This window comes from Carcharodon carcharias, chromosome 21, assembly GCF_017639515.1.
Source record: "Carcharodon carcharias isolate sCarCar2 chromosome 21, sCarCar2.pri, whole genome shotgun sequence".
Classification (NCBI taxonomy): Eukaryota; Metazoa; Chordata; class Chondrichthyes; order Lamniformes; family Lamnidae; genus Carcharodon; species Carcharodon carcharias.
In genome coordinates, this window is record NC_054487.1 from 12,801,869 (window position 1) to 12,821,958 (window position 20,090).

General features: G+C 44.9%; 1 protein-coding gene across 4 annotated transcripts in view; it reads right to left on the minus strand.

The window, feature by feature from the left end:
• The window catches only part of LOC121293375 (DENN domain-containing protein 5B), a 297,453-nt gene that overhangs the window by 43,385 nt on the left and 233,978 nt on the right, over nt 1-20,090 (minus strand). For all 4 annotated transcript variants that reach the window (XM_041216395.1, XM_041216394.1, XM_041216397.1 and 1 more), the window contains 3 exons: nt 14,538-14,769; nt 2,737-2,887; nt 593-686 (listed from right to left, as the gene is read on the minus strand). In XM_041216395.1, the coding sequence (XP_041072329.1) occupies nt 593-686; nt 2,737-2,887; nt 14,538-14,769 (477 nt within the window). The remainder of the gene's footprint in view (nt 1-592; nt 687-2,736; nt 2,888-14,537; nt 14,770-20,090) is intronic.

Sequence of the window (20,090 nt, forward strand, 5' to 3'; positions counted from 1 at the left end):
GGTCACCGCAGAGCGCGGATGCCGGGGGTCACCGCAGAACGTGGATGCCGGGGGTCACCGCAGAGCGTGGTTGCCGGGGTCACGCGGAGCGAGGGTGCCGGGGTCACGCGGAGCGAGGGTGCCGGGGTCACGCGGAGCGAGGGTGCCGGGGTCACGCGGAGCGAGGGTGCCGGGGGTAACCGCAGAGTGTGGACGCCGGGGGTCACGGCAGAGCGTGGATGCCAGGGGTCACCGCGGAGTGACGCCAGGGGTCACCACGGAGCGAGGGTGCCAGGGGTCACGGCAGAGCGAGGGTGTCGGGGGTCACGGCAGAGCGAGGGTGCCGGGGGTCACGGCAGAGCGAGGGTGCCGGGGGTCACGGCAGAGCGAGGGTGCCGGGGGTCACGGCAGAGCGTGGATGCCGGGAGTCACGGCAGAGTGTGGATGCTGGGGGTCACCGTGGAGTGACACCAGGGGTCACCATAGAGCATGGACGCGGGGGTCACCACAGAGCATGGATGCTGAGGGTCACCGCGGTGTAGACACTTACAATCAGCATGTACTAAGATTGGCCATGGTTAGTGCAGTGAAAATGTTCCCGATCACCGTGTACCTCTTTCAGATCGTTGTCCAGTGCCAGATGTTCGGAATGCTGCCGGAGACGGTCTTTCCTTCGCTGAGCTGTGGTGCTTCGATTGGCCCATCGACTGTGGGTAGGGAGAGATTTGGAAGAGTGGTCTTAATGCATGGGCATTAACAACAGCCGGTCTTGTATAAAAAGAGCAGGCCCTGCATTTACCTAGGCAGAGATTTACTTAAAGGAAAAACTGCAACTCGATTGCCATTCCAGGCTGCAGGAACTGGAATCAGTCATGGCCTCTGTGCCCACAAACTGGGAAAGAGGGATGGGGAGGAGAGAAATGGGGATCCACCACGACTCTCAGTCCTGATCACTCTCCACTGACACCTCCCTGAAAGAGTATACTGAATGTCTGTCAGGTGAGGCAGTGATCACCAAATACATTGATGACGTTCACCAGCTAAGTTCCACATGAGGAATGGCCACACTGCGAAAGGGCAGGAGGCCCCAACTACCTGTTTTATGGCAGCAAGAGTCAGGAGTTAATATTTTGAGCCCAACATCACTCTTTCTTTGGAACCCTTCCGATGAAGTCATATTGGATTCGAAACGTTAACTCTTGTTTCTCTCTCCACAGATGCTGCCTGAGCTGCTGAGCATTTCCAGTAATTTATGTTCTTATTTCAGATCTCCAGCATCTGCAGTATTTTGCTTTTATTTCAATGCTGGGACCAAGCTGTTTGACGCAGCTGATTGGGATAAATTTGGAATATTCCGAGCTTGCGCGGCTCTTTCACAAACACCCCGCAGGAGTGATAAGACATTCAAGCTCCATTCGACTGCTCAGCTCCTTGAGCATGCTGTGCCAGTCAATTCAATCACTGGTTGATCTGCACCTTAACTCATTTCCCAGCCTTTGGCCCCATATCACTTGGCACCGTGAACTAACAAAAATCTCAAATCCAAGCTCCCGATTGGATCCCCAGCATCTACAGGCTTTGGGAGAGAGAATTCCAGATTTCTACACCCCTTTGTTTAAAAAAGTCTTTCCTTATTTTCCTCCTGAACAGGACCATCTCTAATTTGAAGATAATTCCCTTTTGTTCTCGATTCCTGCACCAGAGAAAATTGTTTTCTTGTATCTACCCCATCAAATTCTGTTAACATTTTAAAACATCCTGTTCACATCAGCGCCCTCAATCTTCTAAACTCAAGTGAATAGAAGCTAAGCTTATGTGACCTGTCCTCAACATTCAATCCTTTAAAACCCTGTGTTATTCTGGTGAACCTGCGCAGCAACACCTCCAACACCAGTCTATCCTTCCTGTGGTGTGGTGTCTAAAACTGAAAGCACTGCTTTCCACAGTCACCGTATCAGGTTCATCATTGTATTGTCTAACTGTAATGATGACCAACTGACACACACATCATATCCTCCTGACCAAGTTCACATTGGGTTTGATCATATGTGACAGAAGCATCCTGTGTGAGCAGGCAGAATACAAAGTGTGAAAGGCCGGAGCCCTACTGCAGTGCTATGGGAATGTTTCTCTATCTATTATCTTGATCTGTATATTTAAAAGGAATAGACCCTGCTCAAAGCACACCGACATCTGCAAAGGACAGATTCAGCTTAGATGTGATGCCTGGTGCAGCTGAATAGCCGGATAATACACAATGTACTGGAAACCGCCAGGCTGGACGAAGAACGGGAGGCGGCTTAAATTGGAAACTGCTCGGGATGGGTGGGAATACATTTGCTTATGTATTTTGGGGAGATGGTGGCATAGTGGTAATGTCACCTGATTAGTAACCAGCAGGCCCGGGCTTATGTTCTGGGGACATGACAGCTGGTGGATTTTAAATTCAATTAATAAAAATCCGGAATTGAAAGCTAGTCTCAGTGATGGTGACCAGGAAGCTATCATTGATTGTTGTAAAAATCTACCCTGTTCACAGTGTCCTTTAGGGAAGGAAATCTGCTGCCCTTACCCAGTCTGGCCTACGTGACTCCAGACCCACAGCAACGTGGTTGACTGTTAACTGCTCTCTGCAATGGCCTAGCAAGCCACTCAGCTCAAGGGCAATTAGGGATGGGCAACAAACGCTGACCTTGCCAGTGATGCCCTTATCCTATGGCAGATTAAAAATAAAAGATTTTTTTTTTTAACACTCACTTGTTATTGGTCGGCCCTGTTGACAGTACATCGGACTGGAGTTTGGGGAAGAATCCGTGCTCATACTTGCCCTGCCCAATCTTCATGTCCAGCAGGTGTGGGTGGATAGCAGTGTGGTCAATCTTCACCAGGCGTTGCTCAATAGCTTGAGCTGTGCAATACGTTTATAAAAAAATGACACAATAAGTCACTGCCCTTATAGACAGAGTGAAGTACAGACAAAGTACAGAGTAAAGGAAAGAAGATCAAACTGTTATAGAGAATGCATAGGACGGAGGTTAAAAAAACACAATTCAACTGACCAACTCTTAACAGCTTGAGTTCCAGATTTTGACTACTTTGAGTTCAGCAGGTCAGGTACACAGATGATCATGCAAAGTGAACTGTAAACACTTTATGAAGGGGCAGCATAGAGATCTATTGCCCTCTGCCTTTTAAATCTATGTACCGTGCGTATGATTCAAACGTTAAAGGGATTGCACTGCAACTTGTGTGTCCTGGCTGACTTCAGTAAGTTAAATATCAATTCGAGTATGGCAAGTATGCAGAGTCCCTTCATCAATGTTTGATACTGCACACTTCAGCAGCAAGACTTTGACAGAACAAGTCAGTCAATCTGCAAGTGGAGCTTTGTAAATCGAGATCAAGTAGCTGGATGCAGAGTTGGCTTAAAGCTTAGTAAAGGCAGTTGTTTTTCCTTCCCAGTCAATACTGGGCTATTGGAAATCGAAACGACAATCGAACATAGGGGGGCTAGGTGCAGCCTACAGACAGTGTTAGTTGAGTTTCACAAACTGTGCAGTGAGTCACATTCAGTGAGATATAGGTTGATTAAGAATGTCTCTTAACTCAGTTTCAGACAGAAGTGAGTAACAAACTAGAAAGTCGCAGGCTTACTAAGCTCAATGATCATAGCCAGGGCAGGGTTAGGGGAATATGGAACTTGTTGACGTCTGTGCTCCTGGCTCAGGAATCTTAGTATTCCTGCTTCAGATTCACTTCCGGCATCTTGGAAAGGTATGTCTATGTCAGATGGGGTTGGGATTGGGCCTCACCTGTGAGGTGTTCTGGAATAAGCTCACTGGCACTCTCCATCCAGGATCAAAAAGCAAAATCAGCCACTTGGATTGAGGTGCTGGCATTTCCAAACCCACGATCTCTATCATTTAAAAGAACAAAGGCAGCTGATGCATCAGACCATCATCACCTACAAGTTCCCCTCCAAGTCACTCACCATTCTGACTTGGAAATATATTGCTGTTCCTACACTGTCACTGGGTGAAAAAACTGGAACTCCCTCCCTAACATCACATGGACTGCAGAGGTTCAAGGGCAATTAGAGATGGGCAGTAAATGCTGGCCTAGCCAGCGATATCCACACCACAGGTATGATTTTTTTAAAAATGGTCAGCTAGTGGCCATGGAACTGGGAGATATATCTCCATCTTGAGAAAGAGCAGTGGAATACGTCTGGAATTTGTTAGTTTATTGAGAGTCTGGTTTGTGGCATCAATTCACACTCTGAGGCAACTCTCAGTGTGAAAACAGAGGACAAAAGTTCCATTCTGTTGACTTTTGACATCAATCACAGAATCGGTATGGGATAGAAAGAGGTCACTTGACCCATCATGTCTGCACCAGCTCTCCAAATGAGCAACTCGCCTAGTTCCATTCTCCCGCTTTCTCCCTGTAACCTTGCACATTGTCTAATTCCTTTTTGAATGCTTCATTTGAACCTGTCTCCAGCACACTTGCAGGCTGTGCATTCCAGACCTCAGCCATTCGCTGCATGCAAGGGTTTTTCCTCATATCACTTTTTCTTTTTTGACTAATTACTCTGTGTCCTATTGTTCTTGAAGCTTTCACAAGTGGGAACAGTTTCTCCCTCTACCCTGTCCATGATTTTGAATACCTCTATCGAATCTCCTCTCAGCCTTCTTTTCTCCAAGGAAAACAGTCCTAACTTCTCCAATCTATCTTCACAACTGAAGTTCCTCATCCAGGAAACATTCTTGTGAATGTTTTCTACACTCTCTTCAATGCCTTCACATCCTTCCTATAATATGGCGCCCAAAACGGTACACAATACTCCAGCTGAGGCTGAACCTGCATCTTATACAAGTTCAATATAACCTTATTGTTTTTGTACTTTATTCCCCTATTAATAAAGTCTAGAAGACTGTATACTTTATTAATGCTCTCTCAACATGTCCAGCCACTTTCAATGACTTATGTACAAATACACCCAGGTCCCTCTGCTCCTGCACCCTCTTTGGAGTTGTACTCCCTATTTGATACTGTCTCTCCATGTTGTTTCTACCAAAATGAATCACTTCACATTTCCCTACATTGAACTTCATCTGCCATCTATCTTGCCCATTCCAACAACTTCTCTATGTCCTTTGGAAGTTCTACAATATCCCTGTCCTGACACCACATCAACCTTCTCTGTTACCTCTTCAAAAAACTCCAGCAAGTTAGTTAAACATGATTTTCCCTTAAGAAATCCACACTGGCTTTCCTTAATTAACCCTCATTTGTCCGTGTGGCTATTAACTTCGACCCGAATTATTGTTTCTAGAAGTTTCCCCCCCATGGAAGTTAAACTGACTGGCCTTTGTTGCTGGGCTTATCTTTAAATTCTGTTTGAACAAGGGTGTAACGCTTGCAATTCTCCAGTCCTCTGGGACCACCCGAGTCTAAGGAAGACTGGAAAATTATGGCCAGTGCCTCCGCAATTTCCATTCTTACAGTTTCCTTGGGTGCATCTCATCCTGTCGCGGTACCTTATCAATTTTAAGTACAGACAGCCTTTCAAATATCTCCTTTTCTTCAATTTTAAACCCTTGTAGTATCTGAATTATTTCCTCTTTCACTGTTGCCTGGGTAGCATCTTCCTCCTCGCTAAAGACCGATACAAAATATTCATTTAATACCTCAGCCATACCCTCTGCCTCCATATGTAAATACTGCTTTTGGTCCCTCATCATTCCACTCCTCCTTTTGCCCCATCTTTTTACCATTTATATGCCTATTGGAATTCCCTTTTATGTTAGCTGCCAGTGTCTTTTCATACTCCCTCTTTGCTTCTTCACCTCCCCTCTGAACTTCCAGATTCAACCTGGTTCTCAATTGTAGGTACTACCTGACACTGTCAAAGGGCATTTTTTCTTCCTTATCTTACCATCTTCTTTGTCATCCCAGGAGCTCTGCATTTGTTTGCCCTCCCTTTCCCTTTCGAGGGAATATACCTCGATTGTGCCCGAATTACCAAAACAGAGCTGCAGACTCCTTCTCCATCCCAGCCCCACCGTCAAGTCCACCTACTCCACTGCCTCCCTCCCCCGCCCTGGGAATTGCTAGCTGGCATGATTAAACACACTGAAACACAGCTAATCCATTCTGTTTGTGCCCTGCGAGTGTTTGATGGAGACAGTGTAGAGGGAGCTTTACTCTGCAACTAACCCCGTGCTGGAATTGTCCTGGGAGTGTTTGGTGGGGACAGTGTAGCGGGAACTTTACTCTGTACCTAACCCTGTGCTGTACCTGTCCTGGGAGTGTTTGGTGGGGACAGTGTGGATACAGATGTCAACACAATATAGAGCAGCCAAGCAGACACGTGGGATGCTTCCCTTTATTGGCTGAGTGGTGGAGTGTGAAGGTTTTGCAGAAACTGTGTAGAGTATTGGCTGGGCTGTGGCTGGAGTGCTGTGTGCAGTTCTGATCAGCACACTGTCGGGGGAATGGGGGTGGGGGTGGGATATCATTGCACTGTAGAAGGAACAGAGGAGATTTGTGGGGATGTTGCCAGGACTGGAGAATTTTGATAGTGGGGAAGGTGTGGTGGGGGCGGGGGTGTTGGAATTGGATGGACTGGGGCTGTTTGCTTTGGCGGGAGGAGGCTGGTGGGGGAGTGGGTGGGTGTGCAGTGGGGGGAGACCTGATCGAGGTGAGGTGTCAAAAACTGAATGTAGTACTCCCTCAGTCTGTGACCAGGGATATGGATTTGGGGTAAGGATGTAGGAGATTTGAAGGGAGCTGATTCTACCCAGGAGATGGCGAGGGTCTAGGGCTCGCTGCCTTGGAAAGTGATGGAGATGGAGACCCTGGACATACACTTGAAGTGCTGTAACCTACAGGGCTATGAACTGAGAGCTACAAAGTGGGATTGGGCTGGCTGGTTACCTGTTGGCCAGCATGGATACAAATGGCCTCTTACTGTGCTGTTAATTACTATGATTCTACAACAACTGCAGCAAATGAAAAAAGAGGCTTCTGCCCCCAAAACAGCCAGATCAGTCAGAGACTGAGTCAACAGTTGCACAGGAGTTATACCTCAGCCACCCACAGGCCCCAGCAAATCTAATGTTCTACCCGAATGGTCCATAGTCTAACGTATTGTCCCTTCAAATGCTTAGAGGCTAAACCTCAATAGCAGAGCATAATTATGTTTAATCTGGGGCAGAGGGGCTGGTAGCTCAGTTACTGCAATAGGTTTGAGGGGCACAGTGACTCATTACTCTTATGGGGCTCCCGGTTTAGATGCCCCGCTATCAGATTAATACTGGTGCATGCGCCTGTGTGAGCTGGTATTGCTGTTATCCTGATTATCGTGTACAATGAGTTCCAAAGAGAAAGACAGAGGCAGTACAATCAGTCTCCCAGACCCTGGATATTTGGCTGCGATGTTTAGGATTTGCTGGATCCTGTCTTTATGTTTAGCTAATTATTTCCTTTGAGTTCTTCAGCAGGTCTTTCCCTACATTGGAGTTTTACTGGCACTTCAACCAAATTGTCTGTTGAAATAATGGCTCCTGAGTTTATCAGGAGCCCCTCAATTGTTGCATCAAAACACATCTGTTGTTGTGTTTAGAAACTTGTTAAAAATATTCTCGCACTTACGTTATTTTTTTGGGGGGGTGGGAGGGACATGGAAAAGCATGAGTGAATGAATCATGAATTGTAAGAACTACCAAGGAATGTGCCAATAGTTACAGGGGGTCCCCAGAAATGTGTCAATTGTTACAGGGGGTCCCCAGGAATATGTCAATAGTTATAGGGGGTCCCCAGGAATGTGCCAATAGTTACATGGGGTCCCCAGGAATGTGTCAATAGTTACAGGGGGTCCCCAGGAATGTGTCAATAGTTACAGGGGGCCGCCAGAAATTTGCCAATAGTTACAGGGGGTCCCCAGGAATGTGCCAATAGTTACAGGGGGTCCCCAGGAATGTGCCAATAGTTACAGGGGGTCCCCAGGAATGTGTTGATAGTTGCAGGGGCTTGACAGGAATTTGTCAATAACTGGAAATGGGCCATTGGTTGTAAGAGTGCCAGAAATAAGCCAATTATTATTACTTGCACCCGAGACTAAACATTTAAAATCCTCTAAAAGAAATGCTATCTTCACAGAAATATGTCAGTCAAACCTTAGTTCCTGCTTGAGGGGACCAACAATACTATGTTTTATTCTGTCACAATGAGGTCAGGCAGCAAATCTCATTGGGAGACCTTTTCAGACAGTTTGCAAAATGACAGTAGTTTTTAGAAATAAAATGAAATATTGTCTCCTAAATATTTTTACACCTCATATTCGTTTAAGCTGACTTTCTTCATGTTGGAGTTTTGACATTGGCTGACAACCAGACAGCAGACTTTGGAGGGACTGTACTTGAATCCTGATGCTCCTCTGCAAAGGAAATTCAGTCTAATTTCCTGTCAGGAAATGAGTGATCTTCCTTCTCTCCGAGGCCAGTTCTGCCATTGCCCTTAAATCAGGATTGGGAATGTTAGCACAAAGAGGAGACTGAAGCTAGGACCTTCTAGTTTGAATGGATTAATCCAATGATTTTTTTTTGGTCTAATAGATTTTATCGAATGTCATTTTGAATGAATGGACGTGGGGGCACAACCCATTCAGACTAAAGTTCAGTTCGCATTATGCTGGGACACCCTATTCGTCATCAGTGTTGTTAGATAAGGATGTGATTCACTCAATCGCCCATGGAATTAGCTGTGAAAAAGTCAATAACAAGTCTTTTATTACGTTCATCACCAGCTTCCTGGTCCTCTGTGTAAAGCATATGAGGCTCTGGTGCTTGAATGTCGAAGGAACAGTGCCTTCGAGCAAGCCAGCAGTCTGGAAACAAAAAGTACTTGATATGAAAACCTTTCTGTATGAAACTCCTCAGGGGTCACCTTAACTAGAAGAACAACTGATGTATAACAGGGCAAACAGGGAAGCTTATTGATCAGCATCACGTCCACAGCTGGCAGTGTAAATATCCATGGCCAAGACAGGGAAGTTAACTGTCCAGTCAGAAAATGTGACAGAAACCTGTTCACCAATTTGTGGTGTTGTTAGTTCAGGGCAGGCATTAAATAAACAGATTCTAAACAGGTTTGTCACATCTGTATGAACATCTTTAAGTTAACGCGTTGCCCTGTCTTCAGAAAACAATTATATTAACATTCAGGACAAAATATCAACCCAACATTTGAATATTTACCAAAGCTTTCCTTCAGCTGATACCCCACGGGACAAAAGAATATACAACAAAAGTCACACACAAGAGGTTGTAGTGTGATTCTGTTCCCCATAAATGTGGAGCTGGAATTGACAGTGGTCATTCTGATGGTGTCCCAGCATGGTTCAGAGACAGCCAGTGTTGACCTTCTGATCTTCCTCCTGCTTCAAATTGAAGTCCCACTCCAGGACATGAGCACAAAACTCAAGACTGGCATTCCAGGCAATATTGAGGGAGTGCTGCACTGCCAGAGGTGCCGTCTTTTAGATGAGTGTTAAACTGAGGTCCCAAATGCCCTCTCTGGTGGTTGTAAAAGATCCCATGGCACTAGTTTGAAGAAGAGCAGTGGAGTTATCCCCGGGGTCCTTGCTAGTATTTGTCCCTCAATCAACATCATAAACATCATTAACATATTGCTGCTAGTGGGAGTTTCCTGTAAGCAAATTGGTTGTGGTTTTTCCTACATTACAACTGTGACTACATTCCAACAGGTTGTCATTGGCTGTCAAGCACTTTGAAACATCTGGCAGGTGTGAAAGGCACTGTAGGAAATGCAAGTCTCCCTTTTCTTTATTAAAAAGCAAAATACTGCAGATGCTGGATATCTGAAATAAACACAGAAAATGCTGGAAATACTCAGCAGGTCTGGCAGCATCTGTGGACACAGAAACAGAGTTAGCATTTCAGGTTAGAGACATAATAGGTTTTCAGCAAAGGGTGGGTGGGACAAGGACAAGAGGAGATCTGTGATTGGGTGGAAGGCAAGTGTATCAATTTGTTTCCTTTTCTTTGCATGTTTTGGTTTTTCTCTTATTCTCACTTTCAGTCAGTAGCGCACATGCTCTAGGCACATCTTAATGTTTCTCTTCTTGCCGCACCCCCATCCTCTCTGGCCCTGGAAGGTGAACTCTTCTTTCATTTCATCTCTCCCAACATTCAAGAACAGGCTGAGTTTCTTATATGGAGAATTGAAGAGATCAAGAGCGGCTTGCAGACTGGGCAGTGGCACTGGAGTCATTCACAAACTGTGGATCATGTATATCTAGGGAGGCTAGTTTAAGTTTTGGCATGAAGGTGACTGAGATTAATGAGTTTCCCATCTAGATGGTTTTAATACTAACACCAGAGGGCAATTGCTCTTTGATGAGGTGAATAGCCACTGTCAGGTAGATTACAAATAGTGTGGGGTCTATCACACAGCCTTGCTTGATCCCAGTCCACATTTTGAAGGCACCTGTTTCAAATTTCCCACTCAAGGCAGTTACATCAAGTCATATCATCATGAAGAAAATTGCAGGATTGTGATGAGCTTCCTTGGACATTCAAACCTGTGGAGCACAATCCACAGAGCCTTACAAATTTACAGAATCAAATGCCTTGGTCAGATTGAAGAATGCAATGAAGTGTTTCTGGTCTGGTGCTGTTCAACATTTTTCACAGATTTATCTGGCAACAAGGACTATGTTGGGGGTTCCTCTGGAAGGTCTAAAGCCACACTGTCTCTGGGAGGATTTCTTCAGCCACAGGAAGTGGACAATTCAGAGAATGTGTGCCAGGATTTCCCATGATATAGACAAGAGGGTCATCTCCCTTCTTGAAGACAGTTACAATCGTTGCATTCCTGAAGTTGGGTTCCTTTTCCTCCCAAATCCATAAGATGTATGCTTAAGTGAGTTCCTGATATGAGCTAAAGTCTGCTAGCTTTCAAGAGCTTAGCTGGAACGCCGTTGGGATTTTGTTGCTTTCCATCTGCTTGTTGCTTGTCGCAGCTCTCCCGCCGATGGCGGTTCACCCATTGATTCTACCATAGTCAACTGGGAAATAGCTTGGCAAGTATCAGCTGCCACTGTACCTTCACGGTTCAGGAGTTGTTCAAAATGTTCTTTCCAGCATTGGTGGAAGCCATTGTCATCCGTAAGAAGAGAAACACCATCCTGTGAGCAAAAAGGATTTTGTCCATTTGACCTTGGTCCATGGTTGACCCCTATGGCTTTAGAAAAGCTTTGCATGTCAGGATAATCAGCATATTGTTGGATCTCTCAGACTTTCTCTTCCCACCACTAGTCCTTTACCTTCCATATTTGTCTTTGGACATCAGCCATGAGCTATTGGAATTCTGCTGTCTTGGCTTGCTGCCTTGGATAGTTCCACTAGGCAATGAACGCTGGTTGCTTTTGTTTCAGGCAGCCATATATTTGAGCATCGATTTCGTCGAGGCAATCCTGGTGATGACGATGTTCAAATCCAATGGTCTGGGCACAGGAGTGTACTAGCTGACTTTATTTGATCCCAGTGTTGAATGTATGAAGATTTTCCAGATCGGTTGTGAGCTGTACTTGGAATTCCTCTACTCAGGCGGGTAGTTTTGTGGCTGAGACATTGATCTTCTTCCTCTTGAGCTTTTGGGTATTGCGGTATCTCGGTGTTAGCTGGATGTCCTTCAATGGTCAAACAAGTCAATAATCTGCCCAGAGCTGATCTCAGCTGGGGGGCTACAATTGAGCTAGCGTCCTTTGGAGGGCAGGACTGGCCATAGTTGCTGCTCCTTGATGGCTGTCCATGCCCTTCTGGAAAATGTGTGGACATATACTTGATCAATCTTGATCATTAAAGCCTCCTTTCCAATTGTGGGTAACATTTACTATCCGGATTTCCACTCAGGCAAAGTATTGAAAAATTTCAACTGTTTAAATGGCATAGGTAATGCACTGGTGTTGAAAAATTTACAGGTTGCTTAAAATGGAGTGCATTACTGACCGGGAAACGAGGCAAGGAATCAGAATGTGTGTCAAACACAATCACTCAAGTCAAAACTACACTTTTCAGGAAGAGCGTGTGTTCTTATTGAACAATGGGTCTTCAGAGGGAGCGCAATTACAGCAGTGTGACAAAGAAACTGAAAGACACATATTGGCTCAGCTATTGATGTAATAGTAACCCCTTAATTAGAATTTTATTTGCATTTAAGCACTTTGTGCAACATGGAACGAGCTCCAATTCATGACAGTTAATTGAGTTGCTGTACGTTTCACTGAATTGGCAGCACTCAGTGCTGACATTTTAATTTAAAGTGGAAGTTACAGTTCCACAATACTTTGGGGAATTGCCAAGTTTTCTGATCATTTCGCATTTTAATAAAAAAAAGTTAACTGATTCCGTTTGCCAGTTTATCAGCCTTCTCCACTCCACATCCAGCCAGTGCCTCCAGAATTATCCCGCCACTCTGCATAACTTGTTGAGTATTACTGAACAACCTGACCGTTGGGAAGAGTTGCAGAACCCCTGCCAAACATCCACATCCAAACTCTGTCCTGCTGTGTCCTGGGAGAGCTCCCTGGAATGAAACTTTGATTGGCTTTTTTAACCCTCCCTCAGCCAGGACACCGAAGCTAATATCTGTGCTGACATCTGCCACCCCAGCTGTCATTGGTCAGTCTATCACTGACCAGGAGTTGAATTGGTGTCAGCCGTAGCTCAGCAGTCTCACTCGCCCGAGTCAGAAGGTTGTAGGTTCAAGTCTGACTCTTGATGCAAGGTTCCATCTACCTTTTCAGGTGGATATAAAAGATCCCTTGGCACTATTCGAACAGGAATAGGGGAGTTATCTCTAGTGTCCAAGTCAATATTTATCTCTCAACCAAATCACAAAAACAGATTAACTGCTCATTATCACATTGTGATGAGTACTACCATGTTGTTGGGTGAAGTAAGTTTAATTAGTACTACCATGTTGCTGGGCTCAGGCAAATGTAATTATTACTACCATGTTGCTGGGTGAGGCAAATGTAATTGTTACTACCATGTTGCTGGGTGAGGTAAATGTCATTAGTACAAACACATTGCTGGGTGAGGTAACTGAAATTAGTACTACCACATGGCTGGGCTCAGGTAAATGTAATTAGTACTATCATGTTGCTGGGTGAGGTGTGCATAATTAGTACGGCCACATTGCTGGGTGAGGTAAATGTATTAGTACTACCATGTTGCTGGGTGAGGTAAACATAATTAGTACTACCATGTTGCTCGGCTCAGGTAAATGTAATTAGTATGACCAAGTTCCTGGGTGAAGTAAATATAATTAATAGTACCATACTGCTGGGTGAGGTAAACCTAGTTAGTACTACCATGTTGCTGGGTGGGTAAGTGTAATTAGTACTACCATACTGCTGGGTGAGGTAATGCTTGAAGTTAGAGGCACAGAGTGTCAGGCCCATGGGATACTTGCTGTCATTCTCACACAAAGCTGCCCTAATCTTAGTTAGATCAGTTTAAGGAGCAGGACACTGGAACCAGGAGTAGCTATCTATCTCCACAAGAATGTTCCAACTTTCTATTAGACTAGTGCTGATCTGTACCTCAACTCTTGTCACCCACCACCTTTTCTTATCCTTGGATACACTTACCCAACAAAAATTCATCAATCTCGCTCTTGAAAGCTACAATTGTCCCAATGTCCACAGCCTTCAGGGGTGATAATTCCAGATTCAATGCACCAATCAGACATTAGGCAGTCCTCACGGCTAAGGGTGAAAGGTTGGGATAAATCTGGAGATGTGTCACTCTCAGGCTAGTCTTGAAGGCACCGAGGCTGAGGCAGGAACTTGGCTCTCAGCCCACATTGAGTTGGCATGTGTAAAATAAATAAACAAAGGAAGAATGGAAACTCTGTAGAATGCAATGGTCCTAGGAATTAAATGTTAACTTGATTAAGAAGGGAGAGAATGGGAGGTGGAGTGGTGAACAGCTTATATAGACTAAACAGAAGTATTAAAACCACATTTAACAATCCACTTGATCACCAATGCCATAGAGTTTGCAAAACTGACTTTCCCAACCACATCTCATGTATGTGGAAGAGACCTCATTCCCATCAGTGTCCATTAATGATCCTCCATTTAAAGATCAGACAATTCCTGATGGGGTGGCAGACCCTAACTGTAAGCAGCATCAGTGTGACAGCAATTTAACATCTATAAGGCTTCTAAATATATACACAAATGCTGAAAGGCAAACATTGGAGACAAGGCTCTAGCTGGAGTGTCCCTTTTTCATGTGGGTTCAAGGACATGGGTTGACCTTGATTTCCTCCAAGATCGGAGGACAGGATCAGCTGATTCCACCTCTGCAGTTCAGTATTGTGAGCTAAGAACTGTTTTGAGGTAAGTCTGACTGATTACACCTAGCGCACAAGATTATACCGCGTCCCCCCCAACACCATCCATACCAACCTCCGCTTCCCAAATACTGAGCAGACAAACGGGGAATGATTGTGCTCACCAGCTTCTTTCAAGACAGTGCACTTCTGATAATTTGAGGTGCGTAACGTGGGGATGCGAACACTGTAGATCTTCATTTTCTCAATGCGCGAATCAAACACTCTGAGAAGCGGGTCCTTCTCTTCCCACAGCGACACAATCTTGTTGTCAATGAAGGTCGCAAACATCTGCGTTTCTATGAAGTGGGAGAGAAAGGGGAGGTAGGGCTCTGGCTGGTCGGACAGAAACGAAGCCTAAAATGAAAGTAAATAATCCATTACTTTAGTAAACAGTCTTCTGTACATATAATGGAAGTCAAGATACAAACTTACCCTAGGTTTAATGCAGAACCTTGATGGTAAATGTCCAATCTGTCTTGTTCATCCGTTTAGAATAAAATACGATTTAAACTGACTAATCATGGCTTTGTGAAAATGTTCAAGGGCAGAATCTATTTTGCAAGCAATGGTCCAGTCCCAACAAAAGCAAAATATAGCTTATGCAACTAGACATACTTGTCCCCACCTTCCTTCAAATCCTTCAAGTGTCAGCTTGGCTCAGGGGTAACAATCTTGCCTTTCAGTCAGAAAATCCTGGGCTCAAACTCCACTCCAAAGATTTGAGCACCTTAACCTAAGCTGACAATTGAGTGTAATATTGAAAGAGCACAATATTGGCGAAGGGTACTGAGTGAGATGATTATCACAAAGTACGAAACAGGCCATTTAGCCCAAAAGGTCCAAGCAGTGTTTTTGTACTCCACATGAACCCTCTCCTACCCCTCTTCATTTAACCCTATCAACATAACCTCCTATTCCTCACCCCCATATGTGCTTATCTAGCTTCCCCTTAAACGCATTTATGCTATTAGCCTGAATTACTCCCTGTGGCAGTGAGTTCCATATTCTAACCAGTGTTTGGGAAGAAGTTCCTCCTGAATTTGGTATTGGATTCAATAGTATATATCGTATACTTATGGCCCCAGTCTGGTCTCCCCAGCCAGTGGAATCAGGTTCTCTATGTCTAACCCATCAAACTCTTTTATAACCTTAAAGATCTCCAACGGGTCAACTCTCAGTCTTCCCTTTCCTAGAGAAAACAGCTTGCTCAATCTTTCCTGGTAGATACTAGATGTTATACCAGATGTTAAACTGCAGCCTGACTTGTCTAAACAATCCCATCAAAGGATAGCACGGAGGGGTTTTCTTGGTCAATATTCACTTAACCAAAAACCAATTATTAGGTCATTGCTGTCTGCGGCACCTTTCTGTATGAAAAATGGCAGCTATGTTTGATTATAAAGCTGCAGTGACTACACTTCAAAAGTATGGCATTGGACTTTGGGAGATGAGAGATACTGGATAAATCCAACTTCATTCGCTTCTCAGTGGACCTTGCTTTATTTCTGAATAATACAGGCTCTTTATCAGGTTTTATAAGATACACGTGTGCAAAAAGCACTTTCACGTAACCCATCCAGAAAAATAAATACCACCTCATTCTCCATGTCAACCTCCACCTTGGAAATATCGGACCCTGTGAAATCTTCCATTCTCTTCCACTGGATTTTCCCCCTGGGAATTGTTCAAATCCAAGTTGAGTATGCTGCTACATTCAGCTCCTACTCCTCCTCTGGGCAGCCCATTCTGTGCATTCACCATCTCTTTGTAAAGTATTAATCATAAACTGTCTTCTTACCATCTGGGTTTGAGGCTATTATCAATCTTTGTGCGAAGGAGAACATACTGACACCGCTAAATTTGCTCTGTTGTCAGTTTGAACCTGAGCCCCATTGTTCTACTGTCACAGTTTAGTTGATTTGTGCTCCAGATTTCTATATCGTTTCACATCTTCAATATCTTTATGGGGCCAGCTCATGGTCAACTCTTTTCTCCGATGAGCAGCCCAGTTGTGCCATTCTTTCCTGGGGACCAGTTCCCTAAATACCAGCCTTTGTGTTGGTGTTGAAAACTCCAGATGTCAGGATGATCAAGCACAGAGAGAGGCCATTTGGCCCATCTGTGTCTGTGCCAGCTCTTTCAAAGAGCCATCTATTTAGTCCTATGCCACTGCTCTTTCCCTACAGCCCTGCAATTATTTTCCTCCTTATGTTTATAACCACTTTCCTTTTGAAAGTTACTATTGAATCTGCTTTCACCATCCTTTCAGGCAGAACATTCCAGATCATAACAACTCAGTCAGTAAAGAAATATCTCATCTTCCCCCTGGCATTTAACACCAGCGACCATAAATCTGGTAATCAATCCTTCTGCCAGTGGAAAAGTTCCTTCCCCATTTACACCACTAAAACCTCATATAATTGGTTTTGCAATCACACTTGCTTCAATTGGCAAGTAATATTTGGTGTATCCTGCACTCCTCAGCTTCTCATCTTTTCACTTTGCAAGGTTTATAGTTTGGATGGCCACAGAACCTTAAATCAGATCACAACAGCTCGTCACAATGGCACAGTCAGAAAAGGCACAGGTTTTAGCAAGTTGGAATTGGATACATACTTGAAAAGGAAGCATCTGCACTACTATGCTTCAGTGTTGCAGCTGGTGGGTGATGGAGGGGAGCTATAACCAGTCTTTAATTTAACACAACTCCATCCCCTGATTCAGGATGCGTAAAATCGATAAGGAGGGGAAGGGGTTCCTCAGGGTGCTTGCCCCCCGCCGCCCCACCTTCGAGGAATTGTACATGGATTGGGATCGCACCGCGTCACTTCACTGTGCCTACCTCTGGACACTCTGCTGGTCTTCATCAGCTTGCAGAACTGGCTGGCATTCCAAACTCATGGGTACTCTGGCTATTGTTGAGTTGACAATTCTGGTAATTGAGTGGGGGGGTGGCACTGGGCAGAAATTGGTGATTACTTTGCATTGGACTGCTTGGCTTCAACAAAATAGGTCACAATTCATTAGAAACATGGAAAAGGATAAGAGTCAAGTGATCCTGAAACTGAGAAGTCAACTGATATACAGGAGTCGCAAATTCCATCCAATGAGCTTCTATTGTTTTTCAAGTCAGAGCCCGGATCCAAAGGTTTAGCTAGTCCTTTCTCTCACAGAATCACACAGTGCAGAAGAGGCCCTTTGGCCCATCGAGTCTGCACCGACATGTGAGAAATACCTGACCTACCTACCTAATCCCATTTACCAGCATTTGGCTCATAGCCTTGAATGTTATGATGTGCCAAGTGCTCATCCAGGTACTTTTTAAAGGATGTGAGACAACCCGCCTCCACCACCCTCCCAGACAGTGCATTCCAGACCATCACCACCCTCTGGGCAAAAATGCTTTTCCTCACATCTCCCCTTAAACCTCCTGGCCCTCACCTTGAACTTATGCCACCTCATGACTGGCCCTTCAACTAAGGGGAACAGCTCTCCCTATCCATGCCCCTCATAATCTTGTACACCTCGATCAGGTCGCCCCTCAGTCTTCTCTGCTCCAATGAAAACAACCCAAGTCTATCCAACCTCTCTTCATAACTTAAATGTTTCATCCCAGGCAATATCCTGGTGAATCTCCTCTGCAGCCCCTCCAGTGCAATCACATCCTTCCTATAATGTGGCGACCAGAACTGCACACAGTACTCCAGCTGTGGCCTCACTAAGGTTCTATACAACTCCAACATGACCTCCCTACTTTTGTAATCTATGCCTCAATTGATAAAGGCAAGTGTCCCATATGCCTTTTTCACCACCCCTCTAACATGCCCCTCTGCCTTCAGAGATGTATGGACACACACGCCAACGTCCCTTTGTTCCTCAGAACTTCCTGTGTCTTGCCGTTCATTGAATACTTCTTTGTCAAATTACTCCTTCCAAAGTGTATCACCTCACACTTTTCAGGGGTAAATTCCATCTGCCACTTATCTGCCCATTTGACCATCCAGTCTATATTTCCCTGTAGCCCAAGACACTCAACCTCACTGTTAACCACCTGGCCAATCTTTGTGTCATCTGCAAATTACTAATCCTACCTCCTACGTAGTCACCTATGTCGTTTATTTAAATGACAAATAATAGGGACCCAGCACAGATCCCTGTGGTACGCCACTGGACACTGGCTTCCAGTCACTAAAGCATCCCTCTGTCATCACCCTCTACCTCCTACAACTAAGCCGAATTTTAAATCCACTGTATCAAATTACCCTGTTTCCCATGTGCATTTGCGTTCTTTATAAGTCTCCCATGTGGGAGCTTGTCAAAGGCTTTGCTGAAATACATTTAAACTACATCAACTGCACTATCCTCATCTACACACCTGGTCACCTCCTCAAAAAATTCAATGAAATTTGTTAGGCATGACCTCCCTCTGACAAAGCCATGCTGACTATTCCTGATCAAACCTTGCCTCTCCAATAGAGCCTCTCCTTCAGAATTTTCTCCAATAGTTTCCCTACCACTGACGTGAGACCCACTGGCCTGTAGTTCCCTGGCTTATCTCTACAACCCTTCTTAAATAGCGGAACCACAATAGCTGTTCTCCAGTCCTCTGGCACCTCCCCTGTGGCCAGAGGTAAATTAAAAATTTGGGTCAGAGCCCCAGCGATCTCCTCCCTTGCCTCCCTCAGCAGTCTGGGACACAATTCATCCGGACCTGGAGATTTGTCCATTTTTAAGCCTGCCAAAACCTCCAATACCTTGTCACTCCCTATATTAATTTGCTCAAGAACCTCGCAGTCTCTCTCCCCGAGTTCGATACCTTCATCCTCATTCGCTTGGGTGAAGACGGATGTGAAGTCTCTTCAACATATTTTCATTTTCATGGGGGGATGGCAGAGGATGTTAAACCGATGACCTTTCAACCTCTGGATCCTGGGCCTAGAAACCCGTACAGACCAATGAAATTAGCCAGTCACAACAGGGTCATCATGATTCCTGGCGGGCATGAGCACAAAACTACCCCTCTAGAGTGGCATTAAACCTTGCTCAGCAAGGCCACAGAGTGGCTACTCTCAGGTAGGGCAAAATGGACATTGGTGCAAGGTTGCTACAAAGGGCCTATACCCATTGGAGGTTAGAAGAATGAGAGATGATCTTATTGGAACATACAAGATCCTGAGGTGGCTTGACAGGATGGATGCTGAGAGAATGTTTCCGCTTGTGGGGGCGTCTAGAAATAGGGGACACAGTTCAAAAATTAGAGTTCTCCTATTCAAGACAGAGGTGAGGAGGATTTTCTTCCTCTCACAGGGTCGTTAGACTGTGGAATTCTCTGCTTCAGAGAGCAGTGATGGCAACATCATTGGGGAGGTTCAAGGCTGAGTTAGAGAGATTTCTGGTCAACAAGGGAGTCAAGGGTTATGGGTGACAGGCAGCAAAGTGGAGTTAAGGCTACAATCAGATCAGCCATGATCTTATTGAGTGGTGCAACAGATTTGAGGGGCTGAATGGTCTTGTGTATGCTGCTGGGGTAGAAGAGATGAAGTTATCATTCATGTTTACTCTGAATCTGTTCCATTCCCCAGCATTAATATCCTTCTCTCTGTTTAAGGAACAGGAAATAAATGGCCAGGACTTGTAAATGGGCATTGCTTAGCCTCCTGGTCACAACAACATTC